Here is an 18949-nt window from a genome sequence, read left to right on the forward strand (position 1 = left end):
AAGGCGCAGTGAGCTATGATCCTGCCACTACACTCAGGCCTAGGCAATAGAGCAAGAATTTTTTTTTAAGTTGCAGTCTCTCTCTTTTTTTTTTGAGATGTAGTATGGCTCTTGTTGCCCAGGCTGCAATGCAGTGGCGTGATCTCAGCTGACTGCAACCTCCACCTCCCAGGATCAAGTGATTCTCCTGCCTCAGCCTCCCAAGTAGCTGGGATTACAGGCATGTGCCACCATGCCCCAATAGTTTTGTATTTTTAGTAGAGACGGGGTTTCTCCATGTTGGTCAGGCTGATCTCAAACTCCTGACCTCAGGCAATCTGCCCGCCTTAGCCTCCCAAAGTGCTAGGATTACAGGCGTGAGCCACTGTGCCTGGCCGAAAGTTCTTATCTCTTAAAAAAAAGAGGCTGGGTGCAAGGTGGCTCACTGCTGTAATCCCAGCACTTTGAGAGGTTGAGGCAGGAGGATTGCTTATGCCCAGGAGTTTGAGATCAGTCTGAGAAACATAATGAGACCACGTCTCTACAAAAAGTAAAAAATTGGGCCGGGCGCAGTGGCTCATGCTTGTAATCTCAGCACTTTAGGAGGCCAAGGAGGGCGGATCAGCTGAGGTTAAGAGTTCAAGACCAGCCTGGCTAACATGTTGAAACCCTGTTTCTACTAAAAATACAAAGGATTAGCTGGGCATTGTGGCACACGCCTGTACTCCCAACTACTTGGGAGGTTGAGGCAGGAGAATGGCTTGTTCCTGGGAGGTGGAAGTTGCAGTGAGCCGAGATTGTGCCATTCCCTCCAGCTTGGGCAACAGAGCGAAACTCCAGCTGAAAGAAAAAAAAAAGTAAAAAATTATCTGGGCATGGTGGCATGCACCTATAGTCCCAGCTCCTTGGGAGGCTGAGGCAGGAGGATCACCTGAGCCCAGGAAGTTGAGACTACAGTGAGCCATGATTGTGCCTCTGCACTGCAGCCTGGATGACAGAGCAAGACCTTGTCTCAGAATAATTAATCAATGAAACATCAAACCCCTTGCTGCCTGGCAGCTGGCGTGGGTCAACTCTGAGGCATACTCTAGCCTGGCTCTCTGAGCTCTCCAGAGGGCTGTAACTGCTCACAGTGGTGACTGGTTCCATGACGTCTCCATTCTTGGCATCCTTCCCTCCCATGTCACTTCTCCATTCCTCTGCTGGTGTTTGCCGTGGGCACCCCCCCCCACACACACACATTCAAGTGTGTGTCCTCTAACCTTTGTCTCAGGGTCTGCATCCTGGGGAACCTAAACCAAGACAGAGGTTCCAAGATGAGTCTTCAACAAACTTATAATCAGGCTGGGAGATGAAATCCAGTTATGATCATGAAGTACTATTAATAATAAGAGAGCAGGGTTGGGCACGGTGGTTTACACCTGTAATCCCAGCACTTCAGGAGGCCGAGGTGGGCAGATCTCCTGAGGTCAGGAGTTCAGGACCAGCCTGGCCAACATGGTGAAACCCCGTCTCTATTAATAATACAAAAAATTAGCTGGGGGTGGTGGCAGGCACCTGGAATCCCAGCTACTCTAGAGGATGAGGCAGGAGAGTCGCTCAAACCCGGGAGGCGGAAGTTGCAGTGAGCTGAGGTTGTACCATTGCACTCCAGCCTGGACAACAAAAGCAAAACTCCCTCTCAAAATAATAATAATAATAATAGAACATATATAATAAATCTAGCCAAGATGACCTGCCTCTTTTAAGTATGGGCTCAGTGCCAGGGACTGGTCATTGGGCACAATGTCTCTTATCTTGCTGAAGCCAGATAAGAGTATTCATACTCACCAGAGTCCTTGTGTTACTCCATTTGCATTGCTATGAAGAAATGCCTGACACTGGGTAATTCATAAAGAAAAGAGTTTCATTGGCTCATGGTTCTGCAGGCTGTACAGGAAGTATGACACCAGCATCTGTTCCTTGTGAAGGCCTCAGGAAGCTTGCAATCATGGTAGAAGGCAAAGGGAAGCAGGTGTCTCACATGGTGAGAGAGAGCAGATAGACATGGTAGTTCATACCTGTAATCCAAGCACTTTGGGTGCCAAGGCAGGCGGATCTCCTGAGGTTGAGAGTTCAAGACCAGCCTGACCAACATGGTGAAACCCTGTTTTTAAATTTAAAAAAAAAGAGAAAGAGAAAGAGAGCTGATGAGAGAAAGTGGTAGTAGGCGCCACACTTTTTTTATTTATATTTATTAATTTATTATTTATTAATTTTTTTTTTGTAGAGACACTTTTTTTTTTTTTTTTGAGTTGGAGTTTCACTCGTTACCCAGGCTGGAGTGCAATGGCACAATCTCGGCTCACCGCAACCTCTGCCTCCTGGGTTCAGGCAATTCTCCTGCCTCAGCCTCCTGAGTAGCTGGGATTACAGGCACGTGCCACCATGCCCAGCTAATTTTTTGTATTTTTAGTAAAGACGGGGTTTCACCATGTTGACCAGGACGGTCTCCATCTCTTGACCTCATAATCCACCCGCCTCGGCTTCCCAAAGTGCTGGATTACAGGCGTGAGCCACCGCGCCCGGCCCGATCTCACATAAACTCAGAGCAAGAACTCTCTCATCACTGCAAGGAGGGCACCAAGCTATTCATAAGGGATCATCCTCATGACCCAAGCACCTCCCACCAGTCCCCACTTCCAACACTTGGGATTATATTTCAACATGAGAGCTGGAGGGGACAAATAACCAAACCATGTCATATTGCCCCATGACCCTCCAAATCTCATATCCTCACACTGCAAAATACAATCATCCCTTCCCAATAGTCCCCAAAAGTCTCAACTTGTTTCACTATCAATCGGTCAAAAGTCCCAAGTCCAAAGTCTCACCCAGAGATGAATTTCTTCCACCTCTGAACCTGTGAAATGAAAGACAAGTTACTTACTTCCCAGATACGGTGGTAGTACAGGCATCGAATAAACATTCTCATTTCCAAAGAGAGAAATGTGCCAAAAGAAAGAGGCAAGAGACCCCACACAAGTCCTAAATCCAGCAGGGCAGTCATTAAATCTTAAAGCTTTGAAATAATCTCCTTTGACTCCCTGTTCCACTGGGGAGCTCTGGCCTTGTGGCTTTGCAGAGTGCAGCCCCTGGGGGTGCTCTTGGTTGAAGTTGAGTGCCTGCAGCTTTTCCAGGCTCAGGAGGCAAGCTGCCCATGGCTCTACCGTTCTGAGGTCTGGAGCATGGCAGTCCCCTTCCCACAGCTCCACTAGGCAGTGTCCTGATGGGGACTCTGTGTGGGGATTCCAATTCCACATCTCTCCTCCCCTGTGGCAGGCTTCTGCCTTGGGCACCCAGCCTTTCTCATACATTCTCTGAAATCTAGGGAAAGCTGTCAAGCCTTCTTCATGCGCAGTCTGTGCACATGCAGACTTAACGCCACATGGGAGCTGCCAAGGCTTATGGGTTGCACACTCCAGAATGGCAGCCCAAGCCATATCTGGTGCCCTTTGAGCCATAGCTGGACATGGAGCAGCTGGGATGTGGGTAGCTCTGTCTCAAAGCTGGGCAGGGCAGCAGGACCCTGGGCCTGGACCAGGTAACAAGTCTTTCCTCCTAGGCCTCTGGGTCTGTGATGGGAGGGGCTGCTCTAATGATTTCTGAAATGCCCTTGAGGCCTTTTTTTCCATTGTCTTGGATATTAGCACTTGGCTTCCTTTTAGTCTTGGAAATTTCTCTAGCAAGTGATTGCTCCACAGCCTGCTTGTATTCCTCTTCCGAAAATACTTTTTTCACTAGCCTGGCACAGTGGCTCATGCCTGTAATCCCAGTACTTTGGGAGAATGAGGCGGGTGGATTGCCTGAAGTCATGAGTTTGAGACCAGATTGGCCCACAAAGTGAAACCCTGTCTCTACTAAAAATACAAAAAAATTGGCCAGGCGTGGCAGCTTATTCCTGTAATCACAGCACTTTGGGAGGATGAGGTGGGTGGATCATGAGGTCAGGAGTTTGAGACCAGCCTGGCCATCATGGTGAAACCCCATCTGTACTAAAAATACAAAAATAAGCCGGGCGAGGTGGCAGGTGCCTGTAATCCCAGCTACTCAGGAAATTGAGGCAGGAGAATCCCTTGAACCCAGGAATTGGAGGTTGCAGTGAGTTGAGATCGTGCCTGCACTCCAGCCTGGGGAACAGAGCCAGACCCGGTCTCAAAAAACAAAAAAAAAATTAGCTGGGTTTGGTGGTGGGCATCTGTAATCCCAGCTACTAGGAAGGCTGAGTCAGGAGAATTGATTGAACCCAGGAGGCAGAGGTTGCAGTGACCCGAGATCGCACCGTTGCACTCCAACCTGAACAATAGGAGCATGAAACTCCATCTCAAAAAAAAAAGAAAAAAGAAAATGCGCTGGATGCAGTGGCTCATGCCTGTAATCCCAGTACTTTGGGAGGCTAAGGCAGGTGGATAACTTGGGGTTGGGAGTTTGAGACCAGCTGACCAACATGGTGAAACCCCTTCTCAAATAAATACAAAAAATTAGCCAGGCGTGGTGGCACATGCCTGTAGTCCCAGCTACCCAGGAGGCTGAGGCAGAAGAATCGCTTGAACCCACGAGGTGGAGGTTGCTATGAGCCGAGATCATGACATTGCACTCCAGTCCAGGCAACAAAAGCTTAAAACTGTGTCTCAAAAAAAAAAAAAAAAAATGCTGCTGGGCGCGGTGGCTCACGCCTGTAATCCCAGCACTTTGAGTGGCTGAGGTGGGTGGATCACCTGAGGTTAAGAGTTCAAGACCAGTCTAGCCATCATGGTGAAAACCCCATCTTTAAAAAAAAAGAAAGAAAATGATTTTCTGCCACATGGTCAGGCTGCAAAGTTTCCAAGCTTTTAAGCTCTACTTCCTTTTTAAATAAAAATTCTAACTTTAAGTCATTTATTTGCTCCCATATCTGATAATAGGTTGTTAGAAGCAGTCAGGCCACATATTGAATGCTTTACTGCTTAGAAATTTATTCCATCAGATACCCCAAGTCATCACTCTTAAGTTCAAACTTCCTCAAATCCTTAGAGCATGGAGACAGTGCAGCCAAGTTCTTTGCAAGGACATAACACGGGTGAGCTTTACTCCAGTTCCCAATAACTTCCTCATTTCCATCTGAGACCTCATCAGCCTGACCTTCAGTATCCATCTCACCATCACCATTTTGGTCGAAACCACTTGACCAGTCTCTGAGAAGTTCCAAACTTCCCCTCAACTTCCTGTCTTCCTCTGAACCCTCCAAACTCTTCCAGCCTCTACCCATTATCCAGTTCCAAAGCCACTTTCACATCTTCAGGTATTTTTATAGCAATGCCCCACTCTTGGTACCAATTTTCAGTGTTAGTCCATTCTTGCATTGCTATAAAACAAATATCTAAGGTGGTTGGGCATGGTGGTTCACGCCTGTAATCCAAGCACTTTGGAGGCCAAGGCAGGTGAATCACCTGAGGTCGGGAGTTCAAGACGAGCCTGACCAACATGCTGAAATCCCATCTTTAAAAAAAATAATAAAAAAAAAAGAACAAATATCTAAGGCTATGTAATTTATACAGAAAAGAGGTTTGATCAGCTCACAGTTCTGCAGGAACTGCACAGGAAGCATGGCACCTGGTGAGGCCTCAGGAAGCTTCCAGTCATGGTGGACAGCAGAGCAGGAGCAGGCATGTCACATGGTGAAAGAGAAAGCAAGAAAGAGATCAGGGAGTGGGGAGGTGCCACATTTTTTTTTTTAAACAACCAGATACTGTACAAACCCAGAGCAAAGACTCACTCATTACCATGAGGAGGGCACCAGTCATTCAAGAGGCATCCACCCCCTTAACCCAAACACCTCCCACCAAGCCCCACCTCCAACACTGAGGATGACATTTCCATATGAGATTTGGAGGGGACAAATATCCACACCATATCAGTCCTCTACCTTCATAGTCCCCATTTGACAGATAAGAAAGCTGAGGTTTAGAGAAGGCTTTTGCTCAAGGTTAAGAGCTAGGCAGTGGCAGTTTGGCCTGGAGAGCCTAGGCCCAAACAGGGAGGTCCCTAAGCACTGATTGCATTGTGGAGAGCAGAAGAGAGAGAGGCCAGAGGTCCTTGGCATGACCTTTCAGGAAGGGAGACCTTGAGGATGGGCAGACGTGGGAAGATGAAGAGTCCGGCAGAGGGCCTTGGGCCTCAGTTTTCTCATCTGTCAAGTAGGCATGATAATAGGACCCCTCCCCTCCCATAGGGCCATTTGGGGATTGAGTTAATATAGACATAAAGAGCCTGTAGTAAGTGTTCACGAAATACTAATTATTATGAATGGGAACAATGTGAGCTGTCGGGTGTAGTCCTGGTTGGAGGTCTGAACAGGTTCCAGAGGCAGCCTTCCAGTTCCCACTCCCAGCACCCAGGCCCTGAAGGGAGAGAGCTGCAAAGGCAAAAAAAAAAAAAAAAGTTAATCAGTCCGGAACCCCTGAATTTGGGGGTTTAGTCAGGCAGCCTGCATTCCTGCATTTTCCTTTTTAAAAGAACACCACGACCTCTGTCACCCAATCTTCACATCTCCATTCTCAACAACCTGGAAGTCCTCCCTGCTGTCTAACCTCTTATCTTCCTGCTGTGCATTTAGTCTGTGGGGCAAAGGGAGAGCTAATGAATCTCCGCGATTGGCTTTGGAGTCAGCTGGAAGCAGGGCAGGTGGAGCCTGTGTGTGGTCCACAGACTATGGTGCCAGAGAAAACTCACTCTGGGCTCAAAGGCCTGTCTGGCTCAGGATGGAGGGAGTGGGCCAGGGCCTCACCACCGGACGGTGGGATCACAGAAGATCTTGGAGGCAGCTGCAGGTGGAGGCTGGAGATAGGCTTTGGTGAAGTCCCTGTCCCAACTTTGAGGCTCCTCCCAGCCACTGCTGGGGAAGTGTTCAGGGCAGGGTCTGTGAGGGGTCCTCTGCCGGGCTGCCCTGCCTTTGTCTGAGTGTAACGCCTGAGTGAAAAGAGATTATCCTCCCAGATTCCCCAGCTGTGACTATTCTGCAGCACTGAGGTGACGCCTACAGGCTCTGGTGACAAGCAGACCTGAGTTTAAGTCCCAACTCTGTCACTTATTAGATTGTGACATTGAGCAAACCCCTTCACCTCCCTGAGCTTTCCTTATGTGACAAATGAGGATGCCTTGCTGTACAGCCTTCACCAAACAGCTGACTTTCCATTCCCCATCTGGAGCACAGGAATGAACCATTAGCTGTTTGATTGACAGCAAGTCCCAACAGCTTGGTAAGCCTCAGTTTCCCCATCTGTAAAATGGGGATTAGAATGAGTTAAGACTAAGCACCAACACACCTAAGCACCATGGCACCACCTGGGGGGGCATCGGGTGCTGGCGATGGTTGGTTATTTATTCCTCCTTTCTGAATCGTCCCCATGTGCCTCGCTCTGGGTAGCTTTCCTTTCTGCTCCCCCAGCCAACTCCAGACAAACACAGAGGGCTACTAGTATGCTGGGGTCACTCCTGGGAGTGGTTATGCTTTGAAATAGAGCATAGAATGACAGCAGTGCCAACCACAGGAAGGAGCTTCTGATGTTCAGCTTGGCCCAATCCATGTCTACCACAGGCTTGCAGGGGTTCAGGAGCTGGGCTGCAGCTGGGGTCCATGGCAACCAGGGGCACCTAGGCCCTTGGGGAATCCTCCCCTTCATGCCCCTGCTTTGACTGGGAGGGGAGAGGAGAATGCCAGTGTAATGGTCCTTCAGGGTTGGTTCACCCGAGAACTCAGCTGACTGTGGGCAATGCTTGGCAGGAATCCATCTCTGTACTCTGGGAACCACCCTTTGGAACTCAAGGAGACTGACCACAGGCCCTCCCATTCCTGGGACCCTCTTCCAGGGACCTTCAGATTCCATACTCTGCTGCTTCCTGCAGCAAAGTGACAGGGATCTGAATGTTTCCTGTGAAATGAGCCCCACATGAGACTGGCAGGCAGCAGGCACCCACTGGGGGTTTATGGGATGAATGAGTGATTGGAGATGTGGAGGAAAAGGCAGAGGACTGGCTGGGCATGGTGGCAAACACGTATAATCCAAGCACTTTGGAGGCCAAGGCAGGTGGATCACCTGAGGTCGGGAGTTCAAGACCAGCCTGACCAACATGGTGAAACCCCGTCATAAAAAAACAAAAACAAAAACAAAAACGCCAGGCACGGTGGCTCACGCCTGTAGTCCCAGCACTTTGGGAGGCCGAGGCGGGTGGATCACGAGGTCAAGAGATCTAGACCATCCTGGTCAACATGGTGAAACCCCATCTCTACAAAAAATTAGCTGGGCATGGTGGCACGTGCCTGTAATCCCAGCTACTCAGGAGGCTGAGGCAGGAGAATTGCCTGAACCCAGGAGGCGGAGGTTTCAATGAGCCGAGATCGCGTCGCTGCACTCCAGCCTGGGTAACAGGAGCAAAACTCCTTCTCAAAAAAAAAAAAGTCCAGACACTGGCTCAGTCTCCAGGACTCTTCCAGCGTGGCCGAGGACACCTCTTCACACAAGATGGTAGAAACAAATCATAGGCGCAGCCGCACCAAATTCACAGAAGATCAGTTGAAAATCCTCATCAATACCTTCAATCAAAAGCCCTACCTAGGTTGTGCCACCAGACAAAAACTTGCTTTAGAAATCAACACAGAAGAGTCCAGAATCCAGAATTGGTTTCAGAATCGAAGAGCTAGGTTTGGATTCCGGAAAAGACCAGGATCTGAGACTTTAGAATCAAGCCAGAGCCATGGGCAAGACCAATCTGATACGGATTTTCAAAGTAGAGAAGCCAGACGGTGTCGTGCCGTGTACGGCACCTTTCAGTTATGCACTCTCATTGAGGCAGTTACGAAAAACCCACACCCTGGGATTCATTACAGAGAACAGCTTGCTAAGGAAATTGGTGTTCCAGAGTTAAGAGTCCAAATTTGGTTCCAAAATCGAAGATCTAGATTTCATCTCCAGAGAAAAAGGGAACTTGTGTTCTTAGAACCAGAAGACCAGGGCAAGATTTCTGAGGGACTGCAAGGTGCAGAAGATACACAAAATGGCACCAACTTCCCCAGCGACTCTCATCCCTCTAGAGCCAGAGCATGGTGAACACGGTCAAGGTTAGCGTACTTTATATTATCAGTTGGGCCCCAAATCTCTGCAGTCTTGGGGAAGACTGTTGCCCAGGTGCCAAGGCAAGAGACTGAAGGCACAATCTGTCCCCAGTATCATAAATAACTGATCACTTAGTTATAGCAATGCTACCAGATAGATTTGGAAACAATCACATAATCAATTATATAATCAATCTTATTAAATCATAATTCTCTTTTATTTATTTATTTTTTTTGAGATGGAGGCTTGCTGTTGTTACCCAGACTGGAGTGCAATGGCACAATCTCAGCTCACTGCAACCTCCGCCTCCTGGGTTCAAGTGATTCTCCTGCCTCAGCCTCCCGAGTAGCTGGGACTACAGGTGTGCACCACCAGGCCCTGCTAATTTTCATATTTTTAGTACAGACAGTGTTTCACCATGTTGACCGGGATGGTCTCGATCTCTTGACCTCGTGATCCACCCGCCTCGGCCTCCCAAAGTGCTGGGATTACAGGCATGAGCCACCGCGCCCGGCCTTATTTTTTTTTATTTTTAATTTTTTTAAAGATGAGGTTTCACCGTATTGGTCAGGCTGGTCTCCAACTTCTGACCTCAGGTGATCTGCCCGCCTCAGCCTCCCAAAGTGCTGGGATTACAGGTGTGAGCCACTGCATCTGGCCCATAATTCTCTATTATTAATCTTTGCTCTAGTTTTATAGCATAGAATCATTTTAGTCTTATAGTATAGACATAATCGGGTGAAATATAATTAGCAACTGAAGGGACATTTTGAGAAGTGATCCTGAGGCGACAGTGAGAGCCTTGTGATAATGCCAGCACCTGGGAAGGCACCATTACTTAGCAGTTAGGCCTTGTGCTAAGGGGCCACACACTGGGAAGGCGCCCTGTTACTTAGCAGGCCATGAAGGGAAGTTTCCCTATTACCGGGGGGAGCTCAGAGAACACTCTGCTCTGCCCGGCTCTTGAGAAAGGCCTGACATTAGCCAGGCCTGCACAGACATCCAGGGGCTTAAATGCCTCTCTGTGGTGCTGTGCTCCAGTGGTCACCATCCTTGTCCACTTTCACGTTCTGCTTTCCCACCCAGAGCTCCTTAGAAATCGTGAGAAGTAAGAATAGCAGAATCCTAAATGCCTTTGATCTTTCTGATAAGTGCATAGAAAGATGCTGATGTTTGTGCCTCCCCTCCTTGCAGCGGCTGCCTGAGAGGGAGGGGCCCCTGTACTATAAGCACGTGATTTGCTTGACCCTATCAATCATGTCAGATGAGTCACTTTCCTTATCCTGCCCCCCTGCCTTGTATACAATAAATATCAGCGCGTCCCAGCATTCTGGGCCACTACTGGAAGATGCAAGGATTTTCCTCTAGAACCTCCTGAGGAGAAACCAGCCTGACAACACCTCGGTTTTAGGACTTCTGCATTCCTGAACTATAAGACAATAAGTGTGTGTTTTAAGGCACAAAGTTTTTGGAGTAAGCAAGGAACTAATATACCTTTGCTTCATTGCCAGTGTGTGGCCCACAGCAGGTGCTCAATAAATGTTTGTTGAAAAAGAAAAAAAAAAAAAAAAAAAAAGCAGAGGACCTAGGTTGGGGCTCTCAGTGCCCCTCTGAGTCCTTCCACGGTTTCTGCTAGGCTGTTCCTCTGTCCTGGGCTTCCTCCCTCTCCACAGGGACACGGGGATGCTGGGATTAAAGTCCTAGTACTACCCTCCACCAACAAGTGCAGGAGTTAGTGGTTAAACAACCTGCTCCCCACCTCGGCTCTCCCACCCCTTGGTGGGACAACCTGAGGCTGTAGGGCACAGCCCCTGAGAATGTTGCCAGCAGGGTCGAGCCCCAGTGCCAACCAGGCTTGTGCTTCCGGGGATCTTCTCCCAAATAAACCCCTTCCAGAGAAAATCTGCCCAACTTTGAAGGCCAGACTCTGAGGATGTTTGCAGCACCGGGGCCTCCGGAAGGCAGCACTGCATTCAGCCCCTTGGGATGTTTCTGAGGCCTGGCTGTCTCTGCATTGTGGTGCCTGGGGGGGTTGGGAGCTGTAATCCCTCAGACCTCAGCCCAGCCTCCTCTGTTCTCAGGCCGGCCCAGCAGCCGGTGGGACTGTGGGAGGAAGAGGCCAACTGCTGAGGCCAGGCCGGCTTCTCTCCATCTGGCCGGCAGCCTCCCCCTACTGCCCTAGGACAAGGGCCCCAGTGTCTGCTCAGCTCCTGGGCAAACAGCAGGCCTTTCTCTCCCTCTCCACTCTGGAGCCTCAGCTGTGACCCCTCCCTGCCCCCTTGGGAGGCACAGCCCTCCATGCATGACCTTTTCCTTCTCAATGATTCAGAAACAGGCTGACAAGCCCAGCAAGGGAGCAGGTCCTGTATAGTGGGTGAACCCCCATTTCATCGTTCCCAGCTTTGGCCAGGCAGCCAGGGCAAGAATTGGCTGGGAGGGCCTCAGTCCTGCCAAGATGGGGTGGGGTGCGGCTGGAGGCCAGGCCCAGCCCAGGTGGACTTGACGTCATGCGTTTCACCTCTGTCTCCCTCAGACAAAGCCTGCTTCTTCCTGCCTGGCCCTGCCCCTGGGGAAGTTTTCCACACCGCTCTCCTTTCCCAGCAGGATTACAGGGCTGATGCTCCCCCTCCGAACACACCTTTCTTGTTGGCAGGTGAGGTGCCAAGGCCTGGGCATACTCACAGAAACCTGCCCCGCTTCCCTCTTGGTTCAGGGTCTACCTCGAGCATCTGGAGAGAGAAAGAATGGCCAGAGGCCACCCCCTCTCTTTGGGAGCTCCTGCCAAAATGCCAACCTGGGCTTCAGGATGGGGTGACTTCAGAGGGCAACTGGGAACTGTAATTAACCTCCACTGCAATCCCCACCACTCCCAACTCAGATTCAGAACTCAGGGGGTTTGGCAGCTCAGCCTAGCCCCCCAGCTTCCTCCTAGCCATCGGGTATAACAGGCAATCAAAAACAGATTACTAAACAGGGAAGGGGACTTGGAGGCCTGATTTGTGGAGATCTTGTTAAAAGTTTGCCTTATACATGTCCTATTCTTGGTCATCCATTTGAAACAAAATTCCACCAATAGATGGTCATTCCTTTAGCACTTGCTCTCTCTCTCTCCTCTCTCTCTCCTCTCTCTCTCTCTCTCTCTCTCTCTCTCTCTCTCTCTCTCTCTCTGTCTCTTTTGAAAACAATCCTCAGGTCTGGCTTGGCATGGTGGCTCATGCCTATAATCCCATCACTTTGGGAGGCAGAGGTGGGTGGATTGCTCAGGAGTTCGAGACCAGCCTGGGCAAAATGGTGAATCCCGTCTCTACTAAACTATAAAAAATTAGCTGGGTGTGGTGGTGTGCACCTGTAGTCCCAGCTACTTGGGAGGCTGAGGCAGGAGAATGGCTTGAACTCGGGAGGCAGAAGTTGCAGTGAGCGCTGAGATTGTGCCACTGCACTCCAGCCTGGGCAACAAGAGTGAAACTCCGTCTCAAAAAAAAAGAGAGAGAGAGGGTTAAAAGTGATTCTTTTACCAGTTCCTGGCCCCCAGACCTCCCACCCAGAAGCCCCTAAAATCACTGGCTTCCTGGGAATCCTGATCAGAGCTTCTTATTCTCTCTGGGAGAGGAGCCTTGGAGGTGGAGCTGGTGGGTGCTGGGAGATAACCAGCAATTGAGGTTGGGGCCTGGGCCAGGCAGATCGGTCATGAGGGGGATGATGGTGACTCCTTCCTGGGCCTGAACTTGGCTCCAGCTTAACAGCGTTCCACTCAAGCCACTTGGAAGAGGTGCAGTCCATCAGTTCCCAGTTCCTTAGAGTGTCTCTGGGAGCTCTGTGCTCCCCACCCAGGGAACCCAGGCACCTGACACCCCAAGCTGGCGCTCTCGCGGTCTCCTTGTGTATGTATCTCCTGATGTAGTTTATATGCTTTCCCCACCTCTTTCTCCTTGACAGTTCAATTCCATGCAGATTTATTAGGCACATACTGTTTTCTTTTTCTTTTATTTTTTTGAGATGGAGTTTCCCTCTTGTCACCAGGCTGGAGTGCAATGGCATGATCTCGGCTCACTGCAACTTCTGCCTCCTGGGTTCAAGTGATTCTCCTGCCTCAGCCTCCTGAGTAGCTGGATTACTGCTGCATGGCACCACGCCCAGCTAATTTTTGTATTTTTAGTAGAGACAGGGGTTTCATCATGTTGGCCAGGCTGGCCTCAAACTCCTAACCTCAAGTGATCCACCTGCCTCGGTCTCCCAAAGTGCTGGGATTACAGGGGTGACCCACCTTGCCCCCCCAAGCACTTACTATTTTCCTCACTTGACCTGGAGACACAAAGTGAAGGACACAGCTTCCTTCATCCAGCTCACAGTTGGCTCAGGGAGGCCAGAAAAGACAGAGTGTTTCAATCCAAGATGGCCCATGATATGTTCTTTGATGGGGGGGAATAAGGAAATCTCATGTTAAAAATTCTGTGTTGGTTTAGGATACAGTTCAGTGGGCACATTCCTATGTAGCTGGCAAGAGGGTAAATTAGAATATCCAAGGCCGGGCTTGGTGGCTCATGCCTGTAATCCCAGCACTTTAGGAGGTTGAGGTGGGCGGATCACAAGCTCAGGAGATGGAGACCATCTAGGCTAACATGGTGAAACCCTGTCTTTACTAAAAATAAAAAAAAAAATTAGCTGGGCCTGGTGGCAAGCACCTGTAGTCCCAGGTGCTTGGGAGGCTGAGGTAGGAGAATGGCTTGAATCTGGGAAGTGAAGGTTGCAGTGAGCCAAGATTGCACCACTACCCTCCAGCTTGGGCTATAGAGTGAGACTGCATCTCAAAAAAAAATCCAAACTGGGGAGCCATGGTGGCTCCGGCCAGTTGTCCTGGTGCTCAAGGAGGTGAGGCTGTGAGTTCAAGGCCAACCTGAGCAACATAACAAGCTCTCATTGATTGACCCAAAAAAAAAAAAAATTTTTTTTTGCCAGGCGCGGTGGCTCAAGCCTGTAATCCCAGCACTTTGGGAGGCCGAGCTGGGTGGATCATGAGGCAAAGAGATCGAGACCATCCTGGTCAACATGGTGAAACCCCGTCTCTACTAAAGATACAAAAATTTAGCTGGGCATGGTGGCATGTGCCTGTAATCCCAGCTACTCAGGAGGCTGAGGCAAGAGAATTGCCTGAACCTGGGAGGTGGAGGTTGCGGTGAGCTGAGATCGCGCCATTGCACTCCAGCCTGGGTAACAAGAGCGAAACTCTGTCTCAAAAAAAAAAAAAAAAAAAAAAAAATCTAAATTGGAGAATAATTTGGCAACTCCTAGGAAGTAATCCAGCAATGGTACTTTCTAAGTTTTTATTCTAGAGCAGGGCTTCTCAAGCTTTTTGACAGGTATCCTCAATAATAAATATATTGTTACCCATAACACACATATTACACAACAGACAACTTTCACCCTATTATTTACCCTGATGATGTGTTACAAATATTGATACTTTCTAGTCAATTTTGAGTTTTAAAAATGCTGATCTTGGCGGGGCGCGGGTGGCTCACGCCTTTAATCCCAGCACTTTGAGAGGCCGAGGTGGGTGGATCACAAGGTCAAGAGATTGAGACCATCCTGGTCAACAAGGTGAAACCCCGTCTCTACTAAAAACACAAAAATTAGGTGGGCATGGTGGTGCGCACCTGTAGTCCCAGCTACTCGGGAGGCTGAGGCAGGAGAATTGCTTGAACCCAGGAGGCGGAGGTTGCGGTGAGCCGAGATCATGTCATTGCATGCCAGCCTGGGTAACAACAGTGAAACTCTGTCTCAAAAAAAAAAAAAAATGCTGATCTTCACCCACTAAGTTGATTTCCTATCTCATGAATGGGCCTCAATCCACAGTTTGAAGGACACTGCCCCTGAGACATGCATGCATGTGCACAAGGAGACAAGAATGTTTACTGAAACATTGTTGCAATAGCAAAACTTAGATAAGTCTTTATTCAAGACCTGTCACCAACAAAATGGATAAAGTAATTGTGATGTGGCCAGGAAGTAGACTATCACACAGTAGCTGTGTATCAAAGGATGCACACAGGGTGATAACATTTATACAAGATATAAGATCCTGCAAAGTGACATCATGCATTGTTTATGGATACATTGAAATGCCATACAAACATAAAAACCTACCTGAAATGAAACCCACCCAAATCAGGATAGTGGCTGTCTCTGGAGGGAAAGAACTTAGTTGAAGAGTGCATGAGGAGGGAGGAGCTTCAACTGAGTTTTTTGTTTGTTTGTTTTTTTAAGACAGGATCTCACTCTGTCACCCAGAGTAGAGTGCGGTAGCATAATCAAAGCTCATTGCAGCCTTAACCTCCCTGGGCTCAGGTGATTCTCCCACTTCAGTCTCCCAAGTAGCTGGGACTACAGGTGTTCTTTTTTTTTTTTTTTTTTTGAGACAAGGTTTTTGCCATGTTGCCCAAGCTGGTCTTGAACTCCTAGGCAAAAGTGATCCTCCAGACTTGGCCTCCCAAAGTGCTGAGATTATAGATGTGAGCCACATTGCCTGGCCACAACTGAAATTTTAAGTTTCAATTAATGAATTAATTTTGAGACAGAATCTTGCTCTTGTTGCCCAGGCTGGAGTACAATAGCACTGTCTCGGCTCACTGCAACCTCTGTCTCCCCAATTCAAGCCATTCCCTGCCTCAGCCTCGGGGGTAGCTGGGATTACAGGCATGCGCCAGTATAGCCGGCTAATTTTGTATTTTTAGTAGAAACAGTGTTTCTCCATGTTGGTCAGGCTGGTCTCAAACTCCCAATTTCAGGTGATCTGCCCACCTTAGCCTCCCAAAGTGCTGGGATTACAGGCATGAGCCACTGCCCCCGGCCCTTATTTTTATTTTTGACATGGAGTCTTACTCTGTTGCCCAGGGCTGAGTGCAGTGGTGTGATCTTGGCTCACTGCAACCTCCACTTTCTGGGTTCAAGTGATTCTTTTGCCTCAGGCTCTCTAGTAGCTGGGACTACAGGCAAATGTCACCTCACCTGGCCAATTTTTTTTTTGTCTCACTGAGTCTTGTTCTGTCACCCAGGCTGGAATGCAGTGGCATGATCTTGACTCACTGTGACCTCTGCCTCCCAGGTTCAAGCAATTCTCCTGCCTCTCAGCCTCCTGAGTAGCTTGGATTACAGGCACGTGCCACCATGCCCGGTTAATTTTTGTATGTTTATTAGAGACGGGGTTTCACCATGTTAGTTAGGCTGGTCTCGTACTCCTGACCTCATGATCTGTTCGCCTCGGTCTCCCAAAGTGCTGAGATTACAGGCATGAGCCATTACACCCAGCCTGCCTGGCTAATTTTTGTATTTTTGGTAGAGATGGGCTTTCACTATGTTGGCTAGGCTGGCCTTGAACTCCTGACCTCAGGTGATCTGTCTCCCTTGATCTCCCAAAGTGCTGGGATTACAGGCATGAGCCACTGCACCCCACCTAAATTTTAATTCTTTAAAAAAAAAAAAAGGAACCAAATTTGGCAAAATACAAAGATTTGGCAAAGTTGGAGAAAGGTACAGCGCACTCACTGTATTTTTATCTATTACTTCTTGAAATGGTTCATAATAGTACTTAAAAGATTGGTGCTCCAGTAACTTAGGGAAGAAGACTATTCTGATCTTGGGAAACTGAAAAGGGGAAGTGCTAGAGGGAGCCACAGGAGCCCAGGCACAGGTGTATGAGTGGATGAGGTCCCGGGTAAATGAGAAGGGACATACTCTCACTCCTGCCTGGGATACTGTGCTGACGGCTCACTCCTCTCTCAGATGTTGGTATGGTACTTTACCCATTTAACAGATGAGGACACAGGCTGAGAGAATGTCTTCTAGGAAGTGGCAGGGTGGGGACTCTAACCAGGCTGTAAGAGTCAGAGCCTGCGTTCTTTCTTGGTCAGTCCACAGCATGGATCCTCCTTGAGGAACGATAGTGGTGTCTGCAGAGGGTGGGAGGACAGCAAGACTTGAGGGTCTGGTGTGCTGGGTTCAGGTCTGTAGACTGTTCTGTGGGCAGTGAGGAGGCATAGGAAGGCTTCACGTAGGGAGGAGGGGAGTGAGCTCACTGCAGCTGTACCATCTGTTTCTTTTTTTTTCTTTTATTTCTTTCTTTATTTTTTTGTTAATCAATGAGAGCTTCTTATGTTGCTCAGGTTGGCCTTGAACTCATAACCTCACCTCCTCAAGCGCCAGGACAACTGGCCAGAGCCACCGCGGCTCCCTATTTCTTGCTTTCTTTCTTTTTTTTTTTTTTTTTTTTTGAGATGAAGTCTCACTCTGCCACCTAGGCTGGAGTGCAATGGCAAGATCTCAGCTCACTGCAACGTCCACCTCCCAGGTTCAAGCGATTCTCCTGCTTCAACCTCCCAAGTAACTGGGATTATAGGCATGTGCCACCACGCCTGGCTAATTTTGTATTTTTAGTAGAGATGGGATTTTTCTATGTTGGCCAGGCTGGTCTCAAACTCCTGACCTCAGGTGATCTGCCCATCTCAGCCTCACCCCCAAAGTGCTGGGGTTACAGGCATGAGCCACCGTGCCCTGCACCATGTTTCTTTTTTCTTTTTTTGAGATGAAGTCTTGCTCTGTTGGCCAGCTGGAAAGCCACCGTGCTCAGCCACCATCTGTTTCTTAAACTTTGGTTTCTGTTGTTGTTTTTTAACCAAATGAACTTTTCTTGAAACAAATTCTAACTCAGAACCCAGGTATATAAAAGAGCTTACACTGGAGCTGATTTGGTGAAGCAGGTGATGGGGGCCCAGAGCACTCACCTCTGAGACCTCCTGGTTGGTGGAGAGACAGAGATTCCAAGTACTCCTAGGCTGGGGAGGGGTGGGGAGAACCAAGGCCATGTGCTTTAGTCCAGAGAGGCCAGAAGTGGAGTGACCTCCATTCCCGGCTACCATACCTCATCTGAGTTATGGAACCATATACGGATGTCAGGAGAGGAGACAAGTTTTTAACTTGTCCCTCTTCCTTCTCCGTCTGGGGAGGGGAAAAAGGTAATTGGGCTCAGGCTGACAGCTGGATCAAAGCCTGATGCCCAGCAGAGGCCTGACATAACAGGCCTTCAATACATACTTATGGAATGAATGCATATTTTTTCCTGCTAAGTTTTGGGGAAGATACAGGAGGCCTGGCTTCTGGAGCAGGTGACACTGTTCCAGGGGCTGGCCCTTCTCAGTGAGGTTCCAGTGATCCACCCTTGTGGCTCAGTTGGTGTGGGGTGGTAGGAGAACACCGGGCTGAAAATCAGAGACTTGGTTAGCTTCTGCCTGCAGTTGCCAGGAGCCTGCTGAGTGCTCTTGATGGGTGGTGCTCCTTCTCTGGGTTTTGGTCATCTCTTTTTGGCACAATGGACTGGATGAGGTTTTTCAAACTGCAGTTTGCAACCCATTTGGAACATTTAAAAAAAGCAATTCAGTGGGTTACAATCAGCATTAAAGCAACAACAGCAACACAACTCAAATAGAATAGAAAATATCAGCCGGTATCAAAGGTCATAAGAGTAAGCATTGTTTGGCGAAAATATTATTTTGCTTATATATAGATGAAGGTGTGGACTGGTCTGCTGTGAAACTTGTTACTGTTTGCCCTGGTGAAAAACAAAACAAAACTGTAAAACACGGGACTCGGCGATCCTGGAAGTGTCCTTCCCTCCCAGATTCCTGGGGGTCCTCGAAAGAAAAAAAAGAGAACTGCCCCCCGACCCCGCCACTGCCTGGGGCTCTTCTCTTCCCAGGGTCCGCAGCTGTCTCTTTGCTCTTAGCTGTCTCCACCCCTCCCCTAGCCTCTCTTCTTCCTGCTTCAGTCACCGAGTCCCCTCCTCCCTT

The 18949-nt window shown here is 48.9% G+C and overlaps 2 protein-coding genes across 9 annotated transcripts in view; both read left to right on the forward strand.

The window, feature by feature from the left end:
• Positions 1-18949, forward strand: part of LOC100397878 (p21-activated protein kinase-interacting protein 1) — a 32926-nt gene that overhangs the window by 13429 nt on the left and 548 nt on the right. The gene's annotated exons all lie outside the window — the stretch shown is intronic.
• Positions 3407-18948, forward strand: LOC128931888 (double homeobox protein A-like). The gene is made up of 2 exons (XM_078370532.1): positions 3407-3466; positions 8427-18948. Exons 1-2 carry the CDS (start codon positions 3407-3409, stop codon positions 9102-9104), a joined length of 738 nt encoding a protein of 245 aa, XP_078226658.1. The 3' UTR covers positions 9105-18948.

The sequence above is a fragment of the Callithrix jacchus genome, chromosome 4, assembly GCF_049354715.1.
Source record: "Callithrix jacchus isolate 240 chromosome 4, calJac240_pri, whole genome shotgun sequence".
Classification (NCBI taxonomy): Eukaryota; Metazoa; Chordata; class Mammalia; order Primates; family Cebidae; genus Callithrix; species Callithrix jacchus.